The sequence below is a fragment of the Lissotriton vulgaris genome, chromosome 6, assembly GCF_964263255.1.
Source record: "Lissotriton vulgaris chromosome 6, aLisVul1.2, whole genome shotgun sequence".
Taxonomy (NCBI): domain Eukaryota; kingdom Metazoa; phylum Chordata; class Amphibia; order Caudata; family Salamandridae; genus Lissotriton; species Lissotriton vulgaris.
In genome coordinates this window covers 1,019,680,971-1,019,708,833 of record NC_141694.1, presented here as the reverse complement: position 1 = coordinate 1,019,708,833, position 27,863 = coordinate 1,019,680,971, and the positions used below count along the sequence as shown (strand labels likewise).

The window sequence follows — 27,863 nt, the reverse complement described above, 5'->3', positions numbered from 1 at the left end:
AAGCAAAAACAGATTGGCTGTGCAAGATTTACATTTATTTCATTAATGATAACACTTTACTTGAATTGCTAGTGAATATGGCTATGAGTCAAGTTGCTGCACCTCCCAATGTAGTGGAGAGGTGTTTATCTTTACTTCAGTGGTGTCAGACCCAATTGTAGCGCCATTGACAAGTTAAGATAGCCTTTGCTTAATTTCTGAGAACAATGTTTCTTATAAAACACATATATATGTTGTATATGTTGCATTAATTGATTTTTCAAGTCCATTTGATTGTGTTGATCAAAGCTACAGGTTTGCAGCATTCTACAAATATCATATGAAATTCCTCAAAGTATTTCATAGTATAGTCCTAATTAGATGAAATAATATGTTTCGACCAATATTAAGCTTATAAGGGAGGGCTTTGTCGTTGTTCAGTTTATACTTCAGATTGCCTGATACATGTCTTTAAAATAAGATCTTCCGATGGATACTTATAAACACAGATTCCTCGCATTGTGTGCCCTCAGGCGCCAGAGTAGATATATATATATTTTTTTTAATATCTTTATTCGGCAATTTTTCACCATAAAAGAATACAAATACATAAACATTTCAATCCCAATAAAAGATTATAAAATACAGTAAAAGCATGGACACATCATTCATCAATTTACTGACAGTATAATCGTCCTCAGTTAGTGGGACCTCCAATTTGTAGTTTCAGTAACCGGGAACGTGTCATCCACGCACTTCCTAAAAACTTAGCCACCCCACAGATCATACTGGCAGATGAGGACTCTGTAGAAAGGACGCGTAGTGCCAGACTATGGCACCTCAGCCCCAATTCCCTGCAGACGGGTTTCAACCAAAATTTCCGTGCCCCTTTGTAAGCTGGGCAGGCAAAGAACATGTGAGCCACCGATTCCTTAGGGGCCGCACAGCCCGGGCAAACACGCGAGCAGGCATCTGCATCCAGCCATCTTACCGTAAACTCATTCACCGTAGATATATATATATATTTTCTCAGCAATTCCCTTGTGTGCCAGTAGGTGGTGTCACTTGGCTACACGCCAAAGCCATCTTTCTCAGAATCGACGTTTGTGCCACAAACAAGACTCCACTTTCATAGTTCAATGCTAGTTCATTTCTTTCTGTGCTTTCTGATACTCATTCGCAGCTTGCTCCCTTGTTTGTCACTTGATCCAAAATTTCCCAAAAAATTCTAGAGGGTGCATGGAACATATATCCCCCGAAAACTACAGTCTTTAAACTCTGCAAGGATTGCCGCAAACAGATGTCAGTGACTGACCACCACAAGCTCTGTCTCTGGTATATTGTTTTTTTTCTTCTTTTTTGTCCTCCTCTCATCCGTAAGCTTCTGCAGTCTTAAAAAGCCATCCATCCCCAATTGGGCGCCCTATGGCTTACTGCACTTGCTTAGGTCGACCAGACTGGCCCCAATTTTTTGAGGGGTAGGTGTAATCATAGGACCATAGGAGGAGCCAATAAAGATTATATAAGTCTCAGATCTCAGTCCCCGCTCGAAAGGGGCTGCCAGATGTTTATAGAGCTAGCCTCAGTTCCGTCGTGGTCTAGGCGAGCCATAGGAAATGCGGCTTTAAGCCAATCCTCTCTCTTTGGAGGATTGGAATCTTTCCACTTCATACATTTTCTCTCCGGGCCAGTAGCATCATGTATAGAAGCAACCCACTGTGAATCTGTGAAAGGTTCAGAGTAGATATGCCAACGTTTCCAAAGAATACCAATAATAGATTGACCTCAATGTTTACTTTAAAGATACCACAGAGAGTATCCCCCACCCCCTTCCAGAAGGCTCTTAATTTGGAACATTCGTAAAAGATATGGATGTCATTAGCGTTGAGTGCCTTACACCTAGGACATTTTGGGGTGGGCTGCGGGGCAAACCTGGCTATCTTAGCTGGTGTGTAGTAGAGTCGATTGGAGAGAAAAAAATGATTTTTCTTTAGACTGGCTGGTTTAATAAATTTGTATAATAGTTTTAGAGAGGGCTCGAGTAAATCTCTAATGTTGGACTCAAATGGGGATTGATTCCAGACCGAGGATTGTGGTGGAAGAGCCAAATCTTCTGCATCTAGAGACTTCTTATACCAAATAGAAATGTCTTTCTTTTTTGGCTGTGCAGATTGGGAAAGAATCTCGTGTCCCAGTCTCCAGTTATTTCCCCCTTTCCTGCTTCATACCAAGATTTAAGTTGCACATACTTGAACTTGGAGAACCCAGGGCCTATCTTGGCTCTTAGTAAATCCCAAGGCTGAATTTCTTCTGCGTCTATCAAGTCGGACCAGATGGTTATGCCTGCTTTCTTAATAGGTACAGCCAGACTATCTTGGAGGCAGAGAGGTGTCCCAGGGGAATCCCATATAGGTGCAAATTCGGAATACTAACCAATTCCCCACCTGCTTCTCACTTTAAACCATGTTTCCAGGGCGGCTCTGAGGACCTTCAGACGCACTTGTTTAAAATACTTTGGGGGCCCAAACTTGCATAAAAAGCCTTCTCCACCTCCTCCGCCCTCCATCATAGCTATTTCGCCCAACAGTCTTCCCCACAATGAATCCACCGGTTTAGAAAGTAGCATCCGAATACCTTTAAATTGGAATGCAACAGAATACTATCTAATGTCCAGAAGAGCCAACCCTCCTTTAGTGAGCCTACGCCTCAACTTCTTCCAGGATAGCCTTACTCCTTTATCTCCCCAAATAAAGCTCCCGATTTTGCTTTGAATCTTAGAGATACATGAGCTGGGAAAGGCCAAGAGGGCTGCGTTAAACAGGTAAGTCAATTTAGGGAGGATGACCATCTTCACCAGTTGGACCTTCCCGTAGATTGTCAAGGGAAGATTCCTCCATCTATTAAAGAGACGACCAATTTCTTTAGTGTTTTTACTCAGAATTATCTGGGGAAGTTTGTCTAATTCTTTTACTATATAAATACCTAAGTATTTTATCTCTTTACTAGTGGGGCCCTCCTATTGTTCGATGTTCCAACACATCACCTCTGTTTTGGAGGAGTTAGCTAAATAGCCAGAGAAGGAGACAAATTCTTCCAGGAGAGGAGAGCTTCGACCCTTGGGATGGTCGCCCCGGGGTTGCTAGTGTAAATATTATGTCGACCGCATATAGGGCTAACTTACATTGATAGTTCTGGGATTTAAAGGGATACATTAAATCGTCCAGTCTGATGGCCTGCGCCAGCGGCTCTTTATAGATGTTAAATTGCAGGGGTGAAATAGGACACCCCTGTCTTGTTTCCCTCTGGATATTGAAGCTAGGGGTTAGCATGCCATTTAATAGAACCCTTGCAGATGCTCCCTGATAGCATTTTCTCCGGGTCTGAATAAAAATTGGTCCGAAGCCCATAGTCCCAAGTACCTCCCAGAGATACACTCAGCAGACCCTGTCAAATGCCTTCTCCGTGTCCAAGGTCACTACTGCCAAGGGATCCAATCTTACTACGGCCAAGTCGATATTACCTATCAGCAGCTGTGTCTGCTCCTGTATGTATCTCCCGGCTACAAAGCCCTTCTGGTCAATGTTGACCAGATTGGGGATCAATTTAGCCAATCTCCCTGCTAAAATACCCATAAAGATCTTCTAATCGGCGTTCAGCAGGGAGATCGGATGATATGAGTCAGCTTTTATTGGGTCCTTACCGGGTTTAAGTATTAGTACTATGGTTGCCTCCTTCCAGGATGTGGGGATCTGGCCTGCTGAGCTATATCTTGTACAGCGGCTGCAGGTGGTGCAGAATTCTGCTGCACGCGCCATCTTTGGCCTTCACAGGCGAGCCAGAGTGTCCGGCCTTTTGCAGTCACTTCATTGGCTGCCTATCCGGAAGCGGATAGTTTTTAAGGCTTTGACCCTGGCCCATAAGGCGCTCTTTGGTTCGGGAGCAAATTACCTTCAGCGTAGGCTTGTCTTTTACCGCCCGGCCTGATCTATGCGGTCTGAATCTTTGTTTCTTGCGGCGGTCCCCCGAGTAAAGAGGGCTCGTATTGGGGGGCTCTCCTTTAGACTGAGGGCACCACAGCTATGGAACACTCTGCCATTGGCCTTACGCTGTACCTCTAATCTGCTGTCTTTCAGGAAGGGCCTCAAAACCTGGCTTTTTACCCTTTAGTATGTCTCCTTTGCTGTTAATGATTGTTTTTATCTGTGTTATGTTTTTCTTCTTATGAGCTGCCAATAAAAAGCGCCGGGACACTCCAATGGAGTAGCCGTGCTCTATAGAAATTAAAATTAACATAACATAACATAACATATTCTGAGGTAAACAAGGTGCCCAGTACCGGTATTAGTTCTTCTGATAAGAGTTTATAGACTTCATTTGGCAGTGTATCTATTCCTGAAGCTTTGTTGTTTTTAGATTCCTTTATTTGATATTTAATCTCTTCTAAAGTTATAGGGGCATCAAGGAGATTACAGCTTGCTTCAGTTAATGCTGGCAAAGATTTACCCCTTAGCCACATTTGTATTTGATCTAGGGAGGGGTCTAGGTTCTCTCTGTAGAGGTCAGAGAAAAGGGAGAGAAGACAGGTCTGCATGTCCTCTACTCAATTTTTCCCCGTTATGATTTATTATAAGCTCATTAATATTATTCATTGAGCGATCAGTTCTTGCTTTCCAGGCCAGTAAAGCCCCGGCCTTCTCCCCATACTCAAAATTTTGCATGTTCTTAATAAGCTATTGCGCCTGGCATTTCTGGGTCAATTTTCCCCTATACTCTTTCCTGGCCCCATCTAGGTCTCCCAGGACTTTTGCTAACCTTCCTTGGCTCCCCGGGCTGAGTTGATTCCTTTCTATTTCTAGTTGCAGGATTCTCCCTTCCATATTACTTAACTCCCGGGCTTCAGCCCGATTCTTAGAGCAGATAAGACCATGCAGTCTGCCCCTCAGGGTGGCCTTAAAGGCGTCCCAAACAAAATCCCTAGTCGTAGAGTTAATATTGAGATCAGATTATTCTAGGGAAGATGATTTAGTAGCCTGTATAATTTCAGGATCTAACAGCTTTGCACTATTGAGTGTCCATCTAGTTTGTAGCTTATTACTCTTACTAAGATAAAAAAAATGATATGGGGGCGTGATCCGAGAGGTGACATGGCAGTACTGAGATCCCCGTCAAACTGTCCAGGTCATGCCTGTTTGATAGAATATAGTCTATCCTGGATGAGTGACAATGTTTTTTGCTAAAAAAAGTGAACCCTTGGAGATCTCCCCTCTTTGCCCTCCAGACATCCACCAAGTGTAAATCATGTAATAGGTTTTTCATTGGTCTGCGGATCCGTGGAGTCCCTATAAAGCAGCTCTGATTTGACCTGTCTTTTAGGTTTAACTCTTTTTATTTGAAATCTGCACCTGGAAGGCAAGTCATACAGGGTAGTCAGTACAACATCAGCAGCAATAATATACATGAGAAAGGTACGGATAGTGCACGGGGAAAGCTTTATGAAAGTCCAGTACTCATTAGATCTGTTGCTGCGTTGCTCTGTTAGGAAAAGTGCAACGTGCCAACCAGGTGAAAACACCCCTACTCCCTCCCCCCAACTTCCCAAAACGCCCTCCCCGCCCCCCCCCCGGTCCAGTGCCCAAGTCCATCTCCTCCTGTGTCGCCTCATCAGGCCTCAGTTCGGAGTCTCGCCCTTTCCCTCCAGCATTAGACCTCGCCCTCCAGTTTCGAGAGGCGTAACAAGCGGAGGTACCGTGGGCATGTAAGTTCTCTGAATTCTGTTATCAGTAGAGTGCGGAATGGTTGCCATAGCTCCTCAAATTGATCTGTGTCTCCGGCTAGTGTAAGGGACATCTTCTCCATCCCCAACACCCCCCATAGCCGGTGAAGCCAACCTGTAGTGGAAGGGATGGTTGCAGTGCGCCAGTGTATCAAGATGTTTTGGATTGCCGAGCCCAGTGCGATGGCCATCTGGCATCCTCTTCGAGAGCGTAGGGGGTATGTTAAGGAATTGGGGAGCCCAAGTATGATGTAGGCAGGAAAGCGGGGCAGTTCAGTGTGGAAGTGTGTATCTACGTCATCAAGCACTTGTGTCCAATATGGTTGTATCAGGGGGCAGTCCCATAGAATGTGCAGTAATGTGCCCAAGTGTCCGCAACCCCTCCAGCAGTTCTTGTCTTTGCTATGATCCATTTCACTAATGCGTTCTGGCGTATAGTACCAGTATGTGGTCACCTTAGTTAGTGTCTCAGTCAGCCCTGAGTGGTATGCCGAGTGTCATGCTCGGTAGGATATTTGGCTCCATTCTTTGTGGCTCAGGGTCCTGCCCAGTTCCCTCTCCCAACGCTCCCTTCCCGTATTGTAAAGATGCGTTGATTGTGGTTGGAGAAATTTGTAAATGTCAGATATGAGTTTGGTGTCCGAGGTGCGAGTCAGTAGCCATCTCTCGTACGGCCGGAAGAGTCGATCGGCTGTCTCCCTCACCTGTGGCTGTAGGGCCCAGTGGCGAACCTGAAGGTAACGCATGCGTTCCGTTTCAGGGAAGTTGTATTCTTGTCGGAAGAGGGGGAAGGGGAGCACCCCCTCCGGGCCATATATGTGACAGAGGCAGCGGCATCCTGCTGATCGCCAGTGGGTGTAAACTCCCTTCGCCATACCCGGGGTGTAGTCTGGGTTGTCGACTAGAGGTGTTAGCGGTGAGGGGAAGGTGGTGAGATTGTGTACCACGTTAGTGGCGTCCCACGCTTGCAACGGGACCCGTGTGACAAATGAAGCGTAGAGATTAGCTGGTCGGGCTGCTTTGTGAAGGAATGGGATTTCCTGAAGTGGACGTCCCGCTATCGCTTGATCCTGGAATAGCCAGGGTTTCTTGGACTCCCACCTGCTCCATTCTACCAAATATCGCAATTGCGCCGCTTGGAAATACTTGCGTAGGTCCGGTATTCCTAACCCCACCTCTTCAGGGGCAAGCTTGGACAGGGCCCTTCGCATCCTCGGCTTCCGGCCCTGCCAAATGCAGCGGGCGAGATCTGCCTGCGTTTGCCGGAGCCACCCCGTGGGTGGCTGATGCGGCAATGCACGGAAGAGGTACAGAATTTGAGGTAGAATTGTCATCTTTACAGCTGCAATTCTGCCCAGCCACGAGAGGGGAAGGCTTCTCCACCGGTCCAGCTCCCCGCGAACCTTCTTCTGGAGCATGGCGTAATTAACCGCTGTCATTGCAGGGAGTGAGGTGGTCAATCGGATCCCCAGGTAGGGCACTGCCTCCGTCGCCCACTGGAGGGGAAGGGTAGTCTGCAGGTATTCCCTAGTGGAGGGTGTCAGGGAAAGGACAAGGGTCAGTGATTTATCAGCATTCATCTTGAAGCCGGCCACCGCCGCAAACTTCTCTAGTTCCGCCAGGCTTGCGGGGAGGGCCGTCCGCGGATTATCAAGTATTGAGCAAGACGTCATCCGCGTAAAGGCTGATGGTATGTGTGTAGCCACCGAATTTTATCCCCGTCACCGCGGTGTTGTGGCGGATCCTCTAGGCTAGTGGCTCCATATAAAGGGCAAAGAGCAGGGGCGACAGAGGGCAGGCCTGCCTCGTGCCCCTATCGATGGGAAAGCTCCGGGAGCTGTAGCCGTTAACTCAGACTACTGCTGTAGGAAATGTATAGCAATTGAAGATGAAGGTGCTGAACTTCTCACCAATGCCAATTTTCTTCAAGACCATCTCTAGGTACGGCCAGTGGACACGGTCGAATGCCTTTTTGGCGTCAACCGCCAGTAGCATACGCTCCCCAGGGGTTCGGAAGGTCTTCCCTATAAGGTGAGTGACTCTTTTGGTGTGGTCGACCGTTTGGCGGTCCGGTATGAATCCCGCCTGGTCTGGGTCTATGAGGCCTGGCAAGTGGGGACTCAGGCGGGCCGCCAGAATGCTCGTGTACAGTTTGAGGTTGATGTTCAATAGCGAGATGGGACGGTACGAGCTGCATTTACACCTGTCTTTCCCCGGCTTGGGGATGACTGAGAGAGACGCCCGTAGAATGTCTTGGGGGATAGCCCCTGGTTCCGAGAAGGTGTTAAACAGACGGGTGAGGATCAGGGCCAAAATAGTGCAGAAGGACTTCTAGAAAAGACCTGTGAAACCGTGAGGTCCCGGGGCCTTCCCCGGTTTGAGTTTAGCTATGGCTGATATCACCTCTTCTATGCGGATGTCTCTGTCGAGGTATTCTGCCTGCGAGGTCTCCAGGGAGGGGAGCGCCACCGAATCTAGATACTCGGCCACCACCCGGCCGTCGAGGCGATCCCCGGCATAGAGAGAGGTGTAGAACTCTCGAAACGTGTCCGCTATCTCTACATCTTCCGTGACCGTCGCTCCATCGGAGCGGGAAAGCTCTTTCACCGTCTGTTGGTTCCGTAAGACCCGGAGTCTGCTTGCCAGCAGCCTGCCGCACCTGTCCCCTCCCGTGTAATAGGCATGTCGCAGCCGCAAGGCTGCGTATTCCGCCCGGTCTGTATCCAGTGCGGACAGGAGGTGTTTGGACGTTTTAAGCTGCTTCCAAATTCGGGGGGGCCCCCGTCCGCTGGTGGATGCGTTCTAACTCCCGCACCTGGTGGGTAAGTTCGTCTCGCTTGAGCTGTCTATCTTTGCGGAGATGGCTATAAATTCTCCTCGGAGCACTGCCTTCATGGCTGCCTACTGTGTCGCCTGCGTTGTATCACCGTTAGCATTGTGTGACTGGTAGTCGTGGATTGCGTCCTGAATGCGTTTTACTACCTCCTTTCTATGTAGTAAAGTGTCTCGTAGGCGCCACACCCTGAGGGGATTTGAGGTAGGTGGCAACGTGAGGGTGGTGGTAACCGGTGCGTGGTCTGAGAGTGAAAGCACTCCTATCTCTGTCGAGGTGGCTAGTGTGCAGACCGGGCCAGAGGCTAAGAGGTGGTCCAATCTAGCGTAGGTCTTATGTGCGTTAGAGTAATAGGAGTATTCCCTGTCATTTGGGTGAGTGCGGCGCCAAAGGTCATGGAGATCTAGCTCAGTGAGTCGGTCTGTGCAGTCGGTGGAGAAAGTCCCGGCCTGGGGAGAGCGTTGCGCTGACCTATCTAAAGCTGTGTTAAATACCATATTGAAGTCCCCCCCCCCCAGTATGATGTGTCTGTCTGGGGTGGCGGTGATGTCTATCAGGGCGGAGTGAAGGAAGCGCTCTTGGCCCTCGTTGGGACTATAAATGGACCCAATGGTGAACAGTAGGCCTCCCAGAGCAAAGCGATACGCCAACAGCCTTCCTTTCTGTTCAGCGCATTTATGTAAGACTTTACCTTTAAACGCCTGTGCTACTAAAATCGCCACTCCACCGGTCTTATTGGGGCCAGAGGAAAAGAGCTGAGTGGGGAATTTTCGGGACCGTAGTCGGTGGCAATCACGCGTCAACAAATGCGTTTCTTGCAGAAGACAGATGTCTGCCCGTGAGTTTTCTAGCAGGGACAATACGGCACGCCTTTTGACAGGACTGTTGAGACCCCGCACATTCAGGGTTAGAATTTTAAGAGTGGTAGGTGTAGGAGAGTAGGGTCTGCAATCCTATGATCACCCCAGATTTTTGCTTTTTGCTTCACTGGTTTACGACTTCTCTGGCTGTGGACCTGCTAATCAGACCCACAGCCTTGCTGTTCTCTCACTAAATTGACACGTGTACCTTAGGTGCATTTACCAATTGGTACTGGGCCACCTTATCAGACCCTGTAACTCAGGGCATAGGTGTACCCAGGGCCTACCAGGGGCTGCAGCATGTATTATGCCACCCCTGGCTGGCCATCTAAATCTGACACAACTGGCTGCACGACAGCTGTGGCAAGGTGGTGTAATCACCCTTTGCTTTAGATATAGTATACCTATATCTAACCCTAAAATGGACACATGTATTCCTATCAGTCACTCCTATGGCAGGCCTTAACAATCCTGAAGGCAGAGTGCTTGGAATCGTGTGAGATGGTGCTCTGGCATGAGCTGAGCCCGTTGTGCGATTTGAGTATTTTCCTAAGAGCTTTGTATTTTGCTTAGCACCCTGTCCTCATAAAGAGTCCAGGGTTGTTGTGTTCTAAATAAATATACTTTATTTTCATAACAACTTGTGTGGTGTCCTTTCACTTGGTGTTCAAGGGGTATATGTGATGGTATAACAGCTGGCTTAACACGCCCTCTAGAGTTTAGCCCGAAGACTGCTCTTGTCCATGCTACTAGGATAGCTGGTCTATCGGTTGACTTGCAACCAATCATCAATAAGGGTTGTTTGGACTGATACATAGTGATCACTAGAATAGTGAGCACTGCATATCAGGCCAACTTCTCACATTGGTGAGCAGCGGTTGGGATTTGAGCTTGCTGTTGTTTTACCACACGTATCCTAAGAATATCATTGTGAAAGATCACATAAGTATTAAGGTACATATAACTTAGCTTAGAATACTCTGAGTTCTACTGAACCAGCTGTTGTAGTTCCTCAGGGCCTAGCACACCCTGACTACAACTCTTAGCAAGGGATCAGTAGGCAAACAAATAGTGTAGGTAGGTGCATCACTTACACCACACTAGAAGCATGTCGGACAAAGGAGGGAACTCAGAAGCCCCCTGGTGTCAGTAGACCCTCCAAAGGTCACTTCACGATATGCTGCTCTTAGCTTCCAGGAGATGAGACAAATCTGTACATCCAGGAAGCTAAAACAGGGTTCTAACCCTACCATTCCCTTTCTGATTGGTCTCTTAGAGACTTATGATGCTAGGAGGACTGCTAACACAGACCCTTCTCATCCAGATGAGAACATGCCCCCCTTAGAGGGAACCCTTGGGGACCCTGACCTCAACCTCAATGGAACAGGAAGTGATCAGGAGGAAGAGGAACAAGAGTTGTCAGGGGATGAGGCAGACAAGGGACAGGTAGAAGTCAGTAGACTCACCAGGTCCAACTTAAGCAGGCATGAAAATGGACTTGGGGGACCCCCAGGCCCACTCTCAGGCAGGCTTAACATTGGGAATGGACGAGTTAGGTCTCTATCCAGAGGCTCTAACAGATCCATTCGAACCAATGGCTCTCAGACCTCTTCTCACAGAGGGATGACATCCCCTCAGAGAAGAGAGCATGAAGCAAAGATGAGGGAAGTCAATCTGAGGATTGAAAGGGAAGAACTTGTCCTGGCCAAAGAGAGACTTGCCCTTGCTAGAGAGCAAAAGTTAAGTGGGCTAGATCCCACTGGTGGCAGCATTCTCCCAAGAGAAAAAGACAGGAGTTTAGGCACTAGACACCTGAGTAAGATAGTGCCCCCCTTTAAACAAGGGGATGATATCCACAAATGGATAACTGCTTTGGAGAGGGCCTGCACTGTCCAGTGCGTCCCCCAGAGTCAGTGGGACGCTGTCTTGTGGCTCTCCTTTGAAGGCAAAGGTAGAGATAAGCTCCTCACTACTAGAGCTGAGGATGCTAACAATTACCAAGTCCTGAAAAATACACTGATAGATGGGTTTGGCCTAACCACTGAGCAGTACAGGTTGCTGTTCAGGGATACCCAGAAAACTCAGTCTCAGGATTGGTCTGATTTTGTGGATTGTGCCACTAAGGCTTTGGAGGGATGGTTGCTGGGCAGTAAGGTTACTGATTATACAGGATTGTACAATCTGATCATGAGGGAACAGATTTTAAACAATTGTCAGAACCAGTTGTTGCATCAGCACCTTGTTGACTCGAATCTGACCTCTCCCCAAGAATTGGGAAAGAAGGCACACAGATGGGTCAGAACAAGGGTTAAGCAGAACCAGGGCCAGAACCAGGGTGGTCAGAAGAAAGCAGACCAGAAGGGTAATAATACCAAAGGTGAACAAAATGACCAGAAGTCTTCGACAGGCCCCCAACAAACCAAAGAGGGTGGGGGGTCAGGCTTCCCAGAAGAAGAAGACTCAAGAAGGCCAGTCTAAAAGGTGGTGCCAATACTGTAAAAGTAAAACTCACTGGTTTAGTGAGTGCACCAAGAAAGGAGGTCAAACTCCTGCCACTGCAGCCCCTAAGGCACCTGCACCCCCTAGTACAGTCAGCAGTGGTAGTGCTCCTCCCAAGGGATTAGTTGGGTTAACCTTGGGTTCTGAGGGGTTTGACAACTTAGTTGGCACACTCACTCAGGCTGTCCTTGTCTGTACAGGGGATGTGGATATATCCCCTGATGCCAGTCCCAATACTTTGGGCAAATACAGACAGACACCTTTTATCAATGGCAAGATGGCTCAGGCCTACAGGGACACTTGTGCCAGTGTCACAATGGTGACACCTAACTTTGTGGACCCTGGACAGATCATGCTAGGACCAGAGTACCTAGTGACCAATGCCAGCAATGTCACTACCCACCATAGTATGGCAATTGTTGATTTCTCCTGGGGAGGGGTAAGTGGCCAAAAGAAGGTTGTTGTTAGTTCAGACCTCCCAGTTGAATGTTTGTTGGGCAATGATTTGGAGTCATCCCTATGGTCAGAAGTGGAGCAGAGGACTCACATGGAGATGTTAGGCTTGCCAGCACATGTGCTTGCTGTGACTAGGTGACAGGCCAGAAGATGCCCCACTGAACAGGTGCTGGATCCTGGAACAATGGACCAGACACCTTCCAAGAAGAAGAGCAGGAGGGTTAAGGCATTGCCTTCCCCCTTGCCCCAGGTTGGGGATCAAGTCTCAGAGGAGGCTAACCTCAAAGAGCTGAGGGAAACTGAGCCTAAAGAACTTGAACTTGATCAGGTTGAGTTTCTGGGTTCAGGGGGACCCTCCAGAGAAGACCTGGGGAAGGAACAGTTAGCCTGCCCTTCTCTTGAACCCCTCAGACAGCAGGCTGCTGCTGAGGCTGCAGGGAACGCCACAGGTGCCCACAGGGTATACTGGGAAGATGGACTCCTATACTCTGAGTCAAGAGATCCCAAACCTGGTGCAACCAGGAGGCTGGTCATCCCCTTGTCTCTGAGAGGTTTCCTTCTCACCTTGGCCCATGAGATTCCCCTTGCTGGACACTTAGGCCAGAATAAGACTTGGGACAGAATTGTCTCACACTTTCACTGGCCTCACATGAATGAAGATACCAAGGAGTTTTGTCGCTCCTGTGTCACTTGCCAAGCCAGTGGTAGTCAGGTGGCACAACAAAGGCCCCCCTTATACCAATGCCTGTGGTGGGGGTGCCCTTTGAAAGAGTGGGGATTGACATTGTTGGTCCAATGGAACCCCAGACAGCATCAGGGCACAAGTTTATACTGGTGGTGGTGGACCATCCCACCAGGTATCCTGAAGCTATTCCCCTTAGGACCACTACAGCACCTGTTGTGGCAAGAGCCCTAGTTGGAGTGTTCTCCAGAGTGGGCTACCCTAAGGAGGTTGTCTCTGACAGAGGTGCAAACTTCATGTCAGGATATTTGACTGCTATGTGGAAGGAATGTGGTGTCAACTACAAGTTCACTACACCCTATCATCCACAATGCAATGGGCTTGTTGAAAGGTTCATCAGGACCCAAAAAGGGATGATTCATGGACTACCTGAAAAGCTCAGGCGTAGATGGGATGTCCTGATACCCTGCCTTTTGTTTGCTTACAGAGAGGTCCCACAGAAGGGGGTTGGCTACAGCCCTTTTGAACTTCTGTATGGGCATCCTGTGAGAGGACCCCTATGTTTGGTGAAGGAAGGATGGGAGAGACCTCTCAAAAAGCCTGCAACCAACATAGTGGACTATGTACTTGGTCTCCGCTCCAGGATGGCTGAGTATATGGAAAAGGCTTCTAAAAACCTTGAGGCAAGCCAAGAACTCCAAAAAGCTTGGCATGACCAAAAGGCTGTCCTGACTGTGTACAAGCCTGGACAGAAGGTGTGGGTGTTGGAGCCAGTGGCCCCAGCTGCACTCAGAGACAAATGGTCTGGGCCCCACACAATCCTTGAGCAAAAGGGAGAGGTCACATACCTGGTGGACCTTGGAACTCCCAGGAGCCCCCACAGGGTGCTCCATGTGAACAGGCTCAAAGCATATGTTGACAGGAAGGACATGAGCTTGCCCATGGCCACAGATGAGGGACAGGAGGAGGAGAGTGACCCTCTCCCTGGCCTGCTCACTCAGAATCCTGATGATGGATCAGTAGATGGTGTTGTCTTTTGTGGCAGCCTCTCTGACCATCAACAGAAGGATTGTAAACAAGTTCTTCAATCCTTCAGACATATGTTCTCTCTGACACCCAGTCAAACCAATTGGTGTACCCATGAGGTTGACACTGGTGACTGCCTGCCAGTCAAGAGTAAAATCTACAGGCAGCCTGATCATGTTAGAGACTGCATTAAGACAGAAGTGCAGAAAATGTTGGAGCTGGGAGTCATTGAGCCCTCAGATAGCCCTTGGGCTAGTCCAGTAGTTCTAGTGCCAAAGCCTCACACCCAGGGTGGTAAGAAAGAGATGAGGTTTTGCGTAGACTACAGAGGCCTCAATGCAGTCACTAAGACTGATGCCCACCCAATACCAAGAGCAGATGAACTTCTGCCAACTACTTAAGCACATTTGACCTGACAGCTGGGTATTGGCAAATCAGGTTAGCTGAGGATGCCAAGCCCAAGACAGCATTTTCTACCCCTGGGGGGCATTATCAGTTTGTGGTAATGCCCTTTGGTCTGCATGCCATCTGTCTCCAGTCCCTGGAGCTGGCCTGGGTTCCTGATTGCTGGAAGTTAGCAGTAGTGTCACCTCTGCTTAAGAAGCCAACGTTAGACCATGCCTGCCTCTCCAACTACAGGCCAATCTCCCTGCTCCCATTTCCTATTAAGATCATGGAAAAATGGGTGACCCGCTTGCTCTCAGGCTTTCTGGAGAACATCGGTTGGTTTGATGAGGCACAGTTTGGCTTCCGCCCCGGGCACGGGACGGAGTCAGCACTGGTAACCGTACTGGACAATCTTCGTACGCGTGTCGACAGTGGTCGGGCAGCCTTTTTAGTGCTGCTCGACATGTCGGCCGCGTTCGATACGGTCTGCCATCAAACCCTTATCAGAAGACTGGAGGAGTGCGGGGTCACAGAGAGTGCAAGAGATTGGCTGGCTTCTTATCTGGGTAGCCGGCAACAGCTGGTTTTGCTTCCTCCATTCCGCTCTGAGCCATGGAAAGTTGGACAGGGGGTTCCACAGGGCTCGGCTATCAGCCCTATACTTTTTAATCTGTATCTTCGCCCCCTGGTCCAGCTTATAAAATCTTTTGGTGTCTCAGCTTTTAATTATGCCGACGACACCCAGCTGGTGTTTTCTCTGGAAGGAAACAACGCGGTCTCGCTGGAGACATTTCATCGCTGTATGGCAGCCACAGCGGATTGGCTACGGGCCAACTCCCTCCAATTCAACAGCTCTAAGACGGAGGTGCTCCACTGCTCCAGTGACCGAATTCCGCGGGTTCTTCCAAAAAACTTTTGGCCCACCACCTTTCCTGAACCAGTAGCGGCGGCGGAATCAGCTCGCAACTTGGGGGTAATCTTTGGCCCAAATCTACAGCTTGACTTGCACGTAAACAAAACCATCTGTGGAAAAAGGTAGGGCCGATGACCTTTTTCAGAGTTGCCCGGCGTTAACCGCCTCTATACCCACTCAAGTTACCAAACAAAGAGGCAGGCGCTGGAGACTGGAATGCAGGAAACAGAAGTTTTATTCCGACGGACAGAACACATCAAATCAGACAACAGGGTATCTTCTCGTGGTGCTCTAACCGCATCTCTGAGGCCTGGCCTCTTATACACGAGTTTATTGCTTTATTGTATGAAACACATCTCTGTCAACCCTTTGATGTATGGAAAGACATCCTCGGAATCCCCCCTTCAGGCCCGTTCCCACACACATTTACAGTTAGAGTCCCCACCCCGGTCACAACAGGTGATGATTATCGCGCAGCTGGATATTCCGCCGATTCACGGAATGTGTGGGGTTGATCGGATCTCATAGGGTGGGGGCTTTGATCAACTCGAGGGTCCTGTGATGGGGGAAGCTTCCTACTGTACAGGGGGGCAATAAACAGTATCCGCAGGGCCAGGTGGCGGCCTGGGAACGAGGAGGACAAACGGGCACACAGGAAAAGGGGGTTGTATCAAAGGACCCGGGACCATGAAAGGAATGAAGGGAGGTGTCGCGCTGGGAACAGGATGGGGTTCCGAGGCAGAGCTGCGCTGAAGTGGGGTTTATGACCCAAGGCATGTGAGAGTGGGGGTGGTCAGCGTGCGGGGGATGCTTGCGAGGTTAGGAGGGAGAGAGAGAGACGCGCTGGCTATCAGCGAGGGGCAGAGAGGCCATGGTGTTCAAAATGGCTGCCGCTTACGCGCACGAATGGGCTCGAAAAGGGGCAAGATGGCGCCGATAATGTTGACGTTTGCGGCCTAAGTTTTAACAGTCCTCCCTTTTCAACGTATCTAGCCAACTTGCCTACTCAATGTCAATCTTCATCAAATTCCTAACCTCGGCTTCAAATAATGCTCCCATGCGTTCATTTCCAAAGTCCACAGTCTTAGGGAGAATACAATTCATACATAAGGAACACAAAGGCGGCAGGCATTGGATTCCTAAGCACAACCCACATATAACAGCTACAGGAATCAAGATAATCGTAAACAGTCTCCAGCCCCAGTTCTTAACGGTGTTCCAGAACCAACCACCAAGCGACCATTCTTCCTGTTCTTGGTGGACTTCTGAAGAGAGTCTGTGGAGGTGTTCGATGGCCTTGTATACTGAGGGTGAATTGTCCGGTATATATGTACAACAGCTGGACCCAATGATGCGGCATGCTCCACCACGGTCCGCAAGAACCACATCTAGAACCAGGCGGTTCTGGAGAGCCACCAGGCGGACCGCTTGAAGTTCGGCTGTGTTATTAGCAAGAATGCCAGCTGTGATGTTCATTGTTGTCTCGACCGCCTGAGTCAGATGTCGGATGGCACGGCTGTTTGCCATCGGGCCCCAGAGTGGAACAAGTCCCTTCATAGCATCGAGGAACTGTGCTCCTGTTGAGTCGGCTTGTTCAATATCCTTGGCTCGCTTTTGTCTATGGTGATTTGCTGGGGCCACATAGGTCGGAGGAAGAATGAAGGAGATGAAACAAGTGCCCGTCCAGCCTTTGGGGAGCCAGGTGTAAGCCTTTGATCCACAAACGAAATACATATTTGGAGAGGATACAAAGGAAGGTGGATCGGTAGAGTCCAAAGTTCTGGTGAAACGGCAGGCACTGCAGCCTACCAGCTGTGTCCCAAGCCCTTCTATGCACATGTGGCCTGTGACGTTGATGACAGACAGGGCCACAGTCAGAGTGGCAGCCGTTCGTTTCCGCAGGTAGGAGAAGATGGGTCTGGTTGGATTGTTGAACACCTGCATTTCAATTCGTTCTTTAGTAGGGATGTCCATGTGGATTGAGTCGTTGGAGGTCTGCGGGCAGAAGTGTGTCTTTGTTTTGTTTCGCCAGACCTCATGAAAGAAGTGCGTCATGGTTTTGCTGGAGGTGGCATTGTCTTTATAGCTTTCTTGCAGGAGGATCAGCCAAGCAAGGCAGGAGCCGTGAATTGAGAAGGGTGAAGGGATGAAAGGTATCGAGTGTCCAGTGGCGTGGGGTAGCAACCCACAGATCCAGCAGTTGGTGGCATTGGTGGCGAGATTGTGCTGGTGGAGTAGCTGCACAAAAGAGTTGTTCCAGAACTCCTTTCGCCTTTCTCTGAGTTGAGGAGAGAGTGAGATCAAATAATGTTCTTTCATGGTGGTAGGCTGTGCAGTGGTTAACAGTATCTGATGAGCAGGTGTGCTCTCTTCCAGGATCCAGAAGGAAGTCATAAGGAGGAGGCAAAAGAGGAAGACAATGAAGAAGGCGATTGTCTTTGATTTGTGCATATTGTCAGTCTTTGGGTTCCTGTAGTGGGTATTTCCTGTTGCTTCCATCATCTTCTTATCTGGCGCTTCCATCATCTTCTTATCTGGCGCTTCCATCATCTTCAAGGTGCTCGGTAGCGGGCAGAACCACAGACTTTGTTTAGCTTCTCTCCGGGTAACCCTTGGTAGTGTTTAGGTCACCGTTCTGAGATTTAACTCAGTCCGTCGTCTACTTAGCCGAAGCTCCCTCCTTTTGACGCAGGAAATACCCTTCTCTGGTTGGCACAGTGGGATCAGAGAATTTGGCAAGTTCAAGTGCCTCGGTGTCAGGATAGCAGTTCAGTGATGGTCGATCCTTGTTCAGGAGCTCTTCTTGGTTGTCGATGTTTTCTGTCGTGGCCAGGGTCGAGGAGACCTTCTTGCAGTGGTGTGCGTGCAGCCAGTGCCGTTTCCCCTCCACTCGAAGCGCCGTCCGGGTGGTGATCAGCACTTGCCAGGGGCCCGTCCACCGGGGTTCTAAACTCTTCGCCCGCTGAAAATTCCGGACTAGCACATAGTCCCCCGGTTGGATGTCGTGGCCAGGACCCCTGGAAGCATCGGGGATGGCCTGCTGCACCTGCTGATGAATGACAGACAGAGTTTCAGTTAACTTGTACAAATAATCAGACATTAGGACGTCCGGGACGTCATGAATGGAGGTGGGTTTAGGTGCAGACCAGACGCTCATGGGCCGGCCGAAAACGACCTCGTATGGTGTCAGGTGGTGTTTGGTGGGGGTGGAACGCATTGATAGCAATGCCAGTGGGAGAGCGTCTGGCCATTTCAGTCCTGTGGTAGCCACTATCTTGGCTAATTTTAACTTCAGTGTGGCATTGTGTCGCTCGACTAGTCCAGCAGACTGGGGGTGGAAGACTGCGTGGAACTTTTGTGTGATACCCAGCCCCTTTAAGATGAGCTGGATGACTTCGGCTATGAAGTGGGGGCCATTGTCGCTCCATAAAATTCGACAAAGGCCGTAGCGAGGGAAGAATTCTTTTAGCAGTACTTTTGCAGTGGCCATAGCAGTGTTATCACGGGTTGGGTATGCCTCCACCCACTTGCTAAATGCACACACCACTACAAGCACATATTTCAGGCCTTGGCATCTGTCTAGCTGGATGTAGTCCATCTGTAGGACTTCAAATGGGTGATTGGGAACCCCAAACCCTCCCCGGGGGACCACAGTTCCTTTCCCAGGGTTATGTTGCAGGCATATCAGGCATTGTTGGACCAGACGTTTGGCGGAGTCCGTGATTTTATCGTTGTGCCAAACTCTGGAGACAAGTTCAATCATGGGGGCTGATCCTATGTGGGCAGGGGAGTGTGCCATAGTCAGTATGGGAAACCGGTATGAGTCAGGTAACAACCATTTGGTTGCGTCTTTTGTCCGCCAGCAGCCTTCATCGTCCTTTAGTCCCACCCGTGCCCATTCAGTCAGTTCGCGTTGTGTGCTAGCCATTTGAATGTCCCTAACAGTGTCCCTAGCGTCGGTCCATTTTTCTGCTTGTGACCTGGTCACGTACATGCGTGTTGTCGTCCTATTTTCAGCTGTCGTTCGAGCAGTGAGGTCCGCTAGTGCATTTCCCTGTCCAATAATGTCTGTCACTTTCTTGTGTGCCTGGCATTTGATGACCGCAAGTCTCTGGGGAGAAGGACAGCTTCGATCAAGGCGGAGACTAAATCTCCATGCAAGATAGGGGTGCCGTGTGAGGTCAAGAATCCCCTTTCCTTCCAAAGGAGCCCAAAATGGTGAACCACCCCGAAGGCGTACTGGCTGTCGGTGTAAATGTTCGCTGTGGTACCTGCTGCTAGGATGCATGCTCGTGTCAGGGCAATCAGTTCCGCTGCCTGGGCAGATCGTTGTGTGATGCGGGCTGTCAATACTACAGTTCGGGCCGTGGTGACTGCATAGGCAGCTGAAGTGGTGCCATCGGGGAGTTTGATGCAAGAACCGTCCACCCACAGCTCTCCGTCAGGGTCAGGAAAAACCGTGTCTCTGAGGTCAACCCTACTTCTAGTCTGTTCGTCCCTGAGAGTCACACAGTCGTGTACAGGGGGCACATTGGGATCGTTCTCTGGTAGGGGTAGCAAAGTTGCCGGGTTCAGTGTGGTGCATCTTTTCAGGGTGACATGGGGTGCAAGCAAAGTCAGCTCGTATCCAGTCAGTCGTGCACTCGTCAGGTGTTGCGTCTTGGTTTGGTTCAGGAGGGTGTCAACTGCATGGGGTACTAGTACCGTGAGGGAATTCGAGGGCACGATCCCCTCACTCTGTCGGATAGAGATAGCAGCGGCAGCTACAGCTCGAAGGCAGGCAGGTAAGGCTCTGGCTACAGGGTCAAGAGTGGCAGAGAAGTAAGCGCACGGTCGTTGCTTTGGGCCAATGGACTGGGTTAGGACAGATAAAGCGCACCCCTCCCTTTCGTGAGTGTAGAGGGAGAAGGGCTTTGTGTAATCGGGGGTACCTAGGACAGGGGCCGAACAAAGGGCATCTCGTAGTTCCGTGAAGGAGGTTTAGCACTCAGGGGTCCAAGGGAGTGGGAAGGGGACATCTTTAGCTAGCAGGGAAAGCAGCGGTTTCACAATGAGGCTAAAGTTTGGTAACCACTGTCGGCAGAAGGAGGTGAGGCCTAGTAGGGAGCGGACCTGTTTCTGAGTCTTAGGGACAGGGGTTTCAAGGATGGTTTGGATCCGGTCGGGAGTAAGTTTCCTTCCGTCTTTGGACAGGAGGTGGCCCAAGTAAGTGACCTGGGGTTGGCAGAATTGCAACTTCTTTTTGGAGACCTTGTGGCCATTTTCCGCAAGGAAGTGCAGGAGTTGAATAGTGGCTGTGACTGCTAGTGGAGTGGTGTCGGCCGCCAAAAGGATGTCATCGACGTATTGTACTAACACCACTCCATCGGGTAACTGGACTTGATCCAGTTGTCTCTTGAGGGCCTGACTGTAGATACTGGGGCTTTCAGTGTATCCTTGGGGTGCTCGGCAGAACCTATATGAGCGGGCTTTCAGGGTGAAGCCAAAGAGATATCGGCTGTCTGGGTGGATGGGGATAGAGAAAAATGCATTTTTAAGGTCAATGACAGTGAAGGTGGTGGCAGTAGAAGGAATCAAGGTCAGGATAGTGGTGATGTCTGAGACCACGGGGTACTGGGGTACAACCACTTTGTTGATCTCTCGAAGGTCGATGATGAAGCGGTATGCTTTCTCATCCCCCTCCTTGTTTCTTGATGATGGGCAAGATAGGACTGTTGCAAACGTTGCTAACCACCTCCTCTACCACTCCGGCGTTATCAGTGACTGAATAATCTTTACCAATGCCTTCTCGCCCTCGGGCGATATCCGATATTGTGGAAGTTTTGGGAGTGTTGCGTCTGGTCGGACAGTAATGTACACTGGGTCAATCATCATGCGCCCTACGTCCGAATCCGTCTTGGCCCACAGATACGGAGGCAGAGTGTCAAGCAGGGATGTGTCAGCGTCACTGATAGAAAACATGCGTCGGGAAGGGCAATGTCTAAGCAGAATGGGGTTGTCGTACAGGAAAACTCGAACTCCGTCTTGGGAACATCTAATGGTCGCTCGGAAGTGTTTCAGTAAGTCAAGTCCCATAATGGCGTCAGGAGTATTGGAGGAAAGCAAAAACGTTGTGTCAGTGGTATTGTTTTCTAAGTCGAAGGGGATCGGAGCGGACAAAGGGTTAGTGGAGGGCGTTCCATCGAAACCTATCGATGTCACAAGTGAGCCAGACAAGGGTGCCCTTGGAATCAGTCGTTTAGATAACGCACTACGTGTTGCGCCAGTGTCTACCAGAAATGGAGACTTTGTACCCAGGACCTTAGCAGTGACATAAGGACCTTGCTGGTCAACATAGAGCTCGACTGGATCCCTCCCTTGCCCTTGGCAGTCCTATGCAAAGTCGTGGGCATCGTCGCAGTCAGACTGTTGGTACTGATTCTGTCTGGGTCGGTCAAATGTATTCGGTCTGTTTGATCTATCGTTAGTCATGTCATTTGTGGGCCCCCGTTGCTGTCCTCTATTTCTTGGTCCACCCGCTACGTCCTTGGGGTCCCTATTTCTGTTCATTTCTGAAAGAACCGGGCACTGGGATTTCCAATGGCCATATACTTTACAGAAGGCACACTGGTCCTCTCTAATGTCTGCACGTCCAATGTGGGGTGTCGAGGTGCGGTCTTTAGGAGGTGCGTTCTTAGGGACATTCGCCTGATAGCTTCCCTTGTATTGCTCTCGTCCTATAGTCACCCCTTGCAATTGCGCAATCATCACCCTCTCTTTTAAGTCTTTCTTCTTTTTCTCTGTCGCTCTATCGTTTTTGTTTTTCTGGTGTTCGTAATATTGGGCCATCTGGAGGATAGCCGCAGGTTTAAAGGCAGCCCAACTACTCTCGCTGGCCTGCAGTTTCTGGGAGACCTCCGGTGACAAACCTTTAACGTAATTTTGGGCAAACAGATGGTGTCCGGTTGCAGTGGTCATGTCCTGGCCGCTGTAATCGGAGAACACCGTTTCAAACCGGGAGAAGTATTCCGATACATCCTCCTGGGGTTTCTGACGACAAGCCGTTACTATCGACCAGTCCACTTTCTTTTCTGGAATCAGGGTTTTCAATTTCTGTACGATCTTATCTGGGAGGTCTAAAATGGATTTCAAGGGTTTCTGTCCAGGCTCTCGTTGCTTATCTATGTCATCGAGTTGTGACCAGGTATGTCCGAACAGCTCAAGGTGGTCGACTTTCCGGATTTGCTTCCACACATCAGCTGGGAGACATAGCCCGAAAAACAAATCGATATCAGCCAGGGTCATGATCGTTGAACCTAGGGCTGTACCTAATTCAGTATAGAAGGCAGTGGGGTTTTTTCGTAAATCAGGCAGAGATTTTCGGAACGTCAGAATATCCTGCCGATCCCATGGCTGGTAGACCCAATTATACACTACCCTCCCTCTTGCATCTTTGTGGTTAACGTCATCGTGAGTTCCTAGACCTCGTGGAGGAACCCAGTAGGGAGCAGCCTCTCTAATTGGCATCATGGTGCTAGCTCGCTCAGTTTGGGGTTCGGTTGCTACGGGTGTCGGGGGTTTAGCTTCCGATTCTTGTTCAGTGAGGTGGCGGAAAACCTCAAGCGTACGCCTAAGGAGGTCCGTCACATCACACTCACTCTCATCCCCGATATCGACCTTTCTGTATAGAGTCGTAAGGCTCTCGGGACCCTTTTCTCGATATCGGTCCTCGTACGCATTCAAGATATGGTAACACAGTCGTACGGTAAAATGTCGTCTGTGGCTCCCTGTATACGTGTTGAACATGTCCGTGACGTGCTCTTCACTTTCCTTTCTTTCTACCAATGTCCTCACTACCTTGTCAATCCCTGCTCGCTCATCCTTGCTTAATCTGTTCGTTCTTGCAGAATCAGCCTTTCGGGTCTCCGGGTCATTTAACCCTGCCGCTTGTGTTGTACCTAATACAAGGGGTTCGGCCGGCACAGAGGCCACGGGGGCCGAAGCTCTGGTACTACTCTCGTCTGTGCTTGGGGGTGGTGGGTGCTGTGCTAAGGGTTGGGAAGGGGCATATGGAGGGGGCATGTAGATGATCGGTGGACCTAACAGCAGATCATCGTTGGTTCGTTGTTTCAAGGGCAATTCAGGATAGAGCGTGGAGGGCGTTCTAACCGGACACTGGCTTGATGTTTCCATCTCTAGTTTCTGTTTGGCTTCCTCTCTTTCCTTAATCTCTTCTTCTAGTTTCTGAGCAGCTAGGTGGGCTGCTTTACGCAGCTCTTTTCCCAACCTACTCTCAGTTCTCTTTTTACGTTGTTCGGTTTCTTTGCGCCACATGCCGAGACTATCAAGCATAGTGGGCGTTGTCTTGTGTTTACCAAGGGCTGTTTTTAGCGCGCTTATTTTATCCTCATCGAAGGATCCTATCAGTGGCCACTGACTTTCTCGATCCTTCTTCGTATATTTATGCCACAGCTTGCTATAAGCTATAGTGATCAGTCCATGCTTCATGAACATGTCCTTATTAGGGGTGCCTTCCAGTGGAGCCGGATGGTTCATCTCTAATAAGCGGTCCGGGCTAAACAGGCTACCAATCAGTGGGGAGAATACAGGCATGACGGATTACAACGAGGACAAAAGTCAGCACTACCTATCTTATCACTGCGTGCAAAGACTAGACAGAATATTTCTATTCTACGTTGTTTGCAGGCGGTGAATACCTCAAAAAGAACCAATATCGAACAGTCAATGTTCGGTCAATCAAACAATCAATGGGGAGAATAAGTAGGCACGACGGGTTACAACGGGGACAAAAGTCTGCGTTACCTACCCTTTCACTACCTGCAAAGAGAGAACCTGTTCTTCCCTGTTTGCAGACAGAGAATCTCCAGAGAACAATCCACGAACAACAGTTCGGGCCAAACAATCAATCAGTGGGGGAGGAAGATAGGCACGACGGATTACAATGGGGACAAAAGTCTGTGTTACCTATCCTTCACTGCTTGCAAAGAGAGAGCCTGTTGTTTCTCCATTTGCAGACAGCGAATCTCCAAACAAATCAACAAAAGAGTAATACTAGTATTTTCCAAACAATCAAACAATCATTTCGCAATTCGTCGTGTTTACACGACCTTACCCGGACCGCATGGACAGTTTCTTGTCTTCCGAATCCAGCGCCCGATCGTCCTCTATTCTTCGTGATCCTCGCGGCACTCCTGATGGTTCCCAGTCAGGACCGTAGATCACTCGAGAGAGGTCTGTTCGGAACCAGTGAAGTTCAGATGATCGGCTGTCAGACGAGGGTCTATCGGACAGGTGCACTCCCGATCGTTGCAGTCGTTCACTCTGTCGTCAGGACCTCTCCCACTGGATCCACGAGTCGCTGATGGGCCCCACGTTTGGGACGCCAATTGTGGAAAAAGGTAGGGCCGATGACCTTTTTCAGAGTTGCCCGGCGTTAACCGCCTCTATACCCACTCAAGTTACCAAACAAAGAGGCAGGCGCTGGAGACTGGAAGGCAGGAAACAGAAGTTTTATTCCAACGGAGCAGAACACATCAAATCAGACAACAGGGTATCTTCTCGAGGTGCTCTAACCGCATCTCTGAGGCCTGGCCTCTTATACACAAGTTTATTGCTTTATTGTATGAAACACATCTCTGTCAACCCTTTGATGTACGGAAAGACATCCTCGGAATCCCCCCTTCAGGCCCGTTCCCACACACATTTACAGTTGGAGTCCCCACCCCGGTCACAACAGGTGATGATTATCGCGCAGCTGGATATTCCGCCGATTTACGGAATGTGTGGGGTTGATCGGATCTCATAGGGTGGGGGCTTTGATCATCACCGAGGGTCCTTTGATGGGGGAAGCTTCCTACTGTACAGGGGGGCAATAAACAGTATCCGCAGGGCCAGGTGGCGGCCTGGGAACGAGGAGGACAAACAGGCACACAGGAAAAGGGGGTTGTATCAAAGGACCCGGGACCATGAAAGGAATGAAGGGAGGTGTCGCGCTGGGAACAGGATGGGGTTCCGAGGCAGAGCTGCGCTGAAGTGGGGTTTATGACCCAAGGCATGTGAGAGTGGGGGTGGTCAGCGTGCGGGGGATGCTTGCGAGGTTAGGAGGGAGAGAGAGAGACGCGCTGGCTATCAGCGAGGGGCAGAGAGGCCATGGTGTTCAAAATGGCTGCCGCTTACGCGCACGAATGGGCTCGAAAAGGGGCAAGATGGCGCCGATAATGTTGACGTTTGCGGCCTAAGTTTTAACACATCTCTACTTGCATGATGCTGTTACGCATGTTGCGTAAAGTTCTGCCCCTTCTCCCGACCCAGGCCAGGCCAGAGGTAGTCCGCAGCACTATTCTAAGTCGTTTAGATTACTGCAATGCGCTACTTCTGGAGGCCCCAAAAAATCTGGTGGGGAAGCTACAACGGGTGCAGAACATGGCCGCCAAGTTGGCTCTCTCGCGCTCCAGGTCTAGCTCTTCCACTCTTGCTTTAAGAGACCTGCATTGGCTCCCGGTGCATCTGCGAGTGGTGTATAAGGCCGCGTGTCTGGTTTTTAAGGCAGTACACCAACAGGGCCCAGTACCACTTCGTGACATGTTTGCTTGGTACTCTGCCTCGCGGCCCCTTCGCTCCTCTTCGGCTAACCTGTTGGTGGTCCCTTAGGTTCCAGAGAGTTAGGATGGGTGGCCGCTCATTTAGTGTTGCAGCGGCCAGACTCTGGAACTCCCTGCCTCTCTCTCTGAGAAGCCACAAGGACTACCTGCCATTTAGGAAAGCGTTGAAAACGCATCTGTTTCCGAAAATTGCCTGAGCAGCGAGAAGTGTAATCGTCCCGAAGTTCAAAGCGCCAGGATGCCCTCTGGGTGACAGGCTTGCGCTCTACAAGTATACAAATAAATAAATAAAATGCACCTGCCACCTTCCAAAGGCTGGTGAATCAAGTTCTCACTGGGTTGGATGACTTCTGAGCAGCATATCTGGATGATATAGCTGTCTTTAGTTCCACCTGGGAGGATCACCTGGTCCACCTGAGGAAAGTGTTAGAGGCACTGCAAGCAGCAGGTCTCACTATCAAGGCCACAAAGTGCCAGATAGGGCAGACACAGGTTGTATACCTGGGCCACCTTGTAGGTGGAGGCCAGGTTCAGCCACTGGAGAGCAAGATACAATCCATCAAAGATTGGGCTCCTCCAACCACCCAGACTCAGGTTCGAGCTTTCTTGGGCCTGACTGGTTATTACAGGAAATTTGTCAGAAATTATGGATCAATTGTGACTCCACTTAATGAACTGACAAGTAAAAAGATGCCAAAGAAAGTTCAGTGGACTGCAGGCTGTCAAAAAGCATTCGATGACCTAAAGCAGGCCATGTGCACAGCACCTATCCTAAAGAGTCCAGACTACTCCAAACCATTCATTGTCCAAACAGAGGCTTCTGAGTTGGGTGTGGGAGCTGTTCTATCTCAGCTGAATTCTGATGGTCATGACCAGCCCATTGCTTTTATAAGCAGAAGGCTGACCCCCAGAGAGAAAAATTGGTCAGCTATTGAGAGGGAGGCCTTTGCTGTGGTTTGGGCCCTGAAGAAACTGAGGCCATACTTGTTTGGCACTCATTTCAAGATTCAGACCGACCATAAGCCCCTCTTGTGGCTAAATCAGATGAAGGGTGAAAACCCCAAAATGCTTAGGTGGTCCATTTCCCTACAGGGGATGGATTTTACAGTGGAGCATATACCGAACACTGATCATGGCAATGCAGATGGGCTCTCCAGGTATTTCCACTTAGAGCAAGAAGACTCACCTGGTCAAGGTTAGTTTATTGTCCCAAAGTTTGGGGGGGGGGGGGTCATGTAGGAGAGTAGGGTCTGCAATCCTATGATCACCCCAGATTTTTGCTTTTTGCTTCACTGGTTTACGACTTCTCTGGCTGTGGATCTGCTAATCAGATCCACAGCCTTGCTGTTCTCTCACTAAATTGACACGTGTTCCTTAGGTGCATTTACCAATTGGTACTGGGCCACCTTATCAGACCCTGTAACTCAGGGCATAGGTGTACCCAGGGCCTACCAGGGGCTGCAGCATGTATTATGCCACCCCTGGCTGGCCATCTAAATCTGACACAACTGGCTGCACGACAGCTGGGGCAAGGTGGTGAAATCACCCTTTGCTTTAGATATAGTATACCTATATCTAACCCTAAAATGGACACATATATTCCTATCAGTCACGCCTATGGCAGGCCTTAACAATCCTGAAGGCAGAGTGCTTGGAATCGTGTGAGATGGTGCTCTGGCATGAGCTGAGCCCGTTTGCAGCTTGCGGAACCAAGTCCTAATAGCTGTTCCATGATAACGCATACCATATACTCTTAAGTGCATTATAATCCTCGCGGTTATATGCCAACTCTGGTATCGCTTTATCAAAACATGTCGAGTAAGGTGTCATACGAATTGGAATACTAACCCCTCG

General features: G+C 49.6%; 2 protein-coding genes across 4 annotated transcripts in view; one reads left to right on the top strand and one right to left on the bottom strand.

Moving 5' to 3' along the window:
• LYST (lysosomal trafficking regulator) overlaps nucleotides 1-27,863 on the top strand; it is a 4,348,576-nt gene that overhangs the window by 3,828,967 nt on the left and 491,746 nt on the right. The gene's annotated exons all lie outside the window — the stretch shown is intronic.
• Nucleotides 16,411-17,958, bottom strand: LOC147708360 (endogenous retrovirus group PABLB member 1 Env polyprotein-like). The gene has a single exon (XM_086925337.1). It carries the CDS (start codon nucleotides 17,956-17,958, stop codon nucleotides 16,411-16,413), a length of 1,548 nt encoding a protein of 515 aa, XP_086781463.1.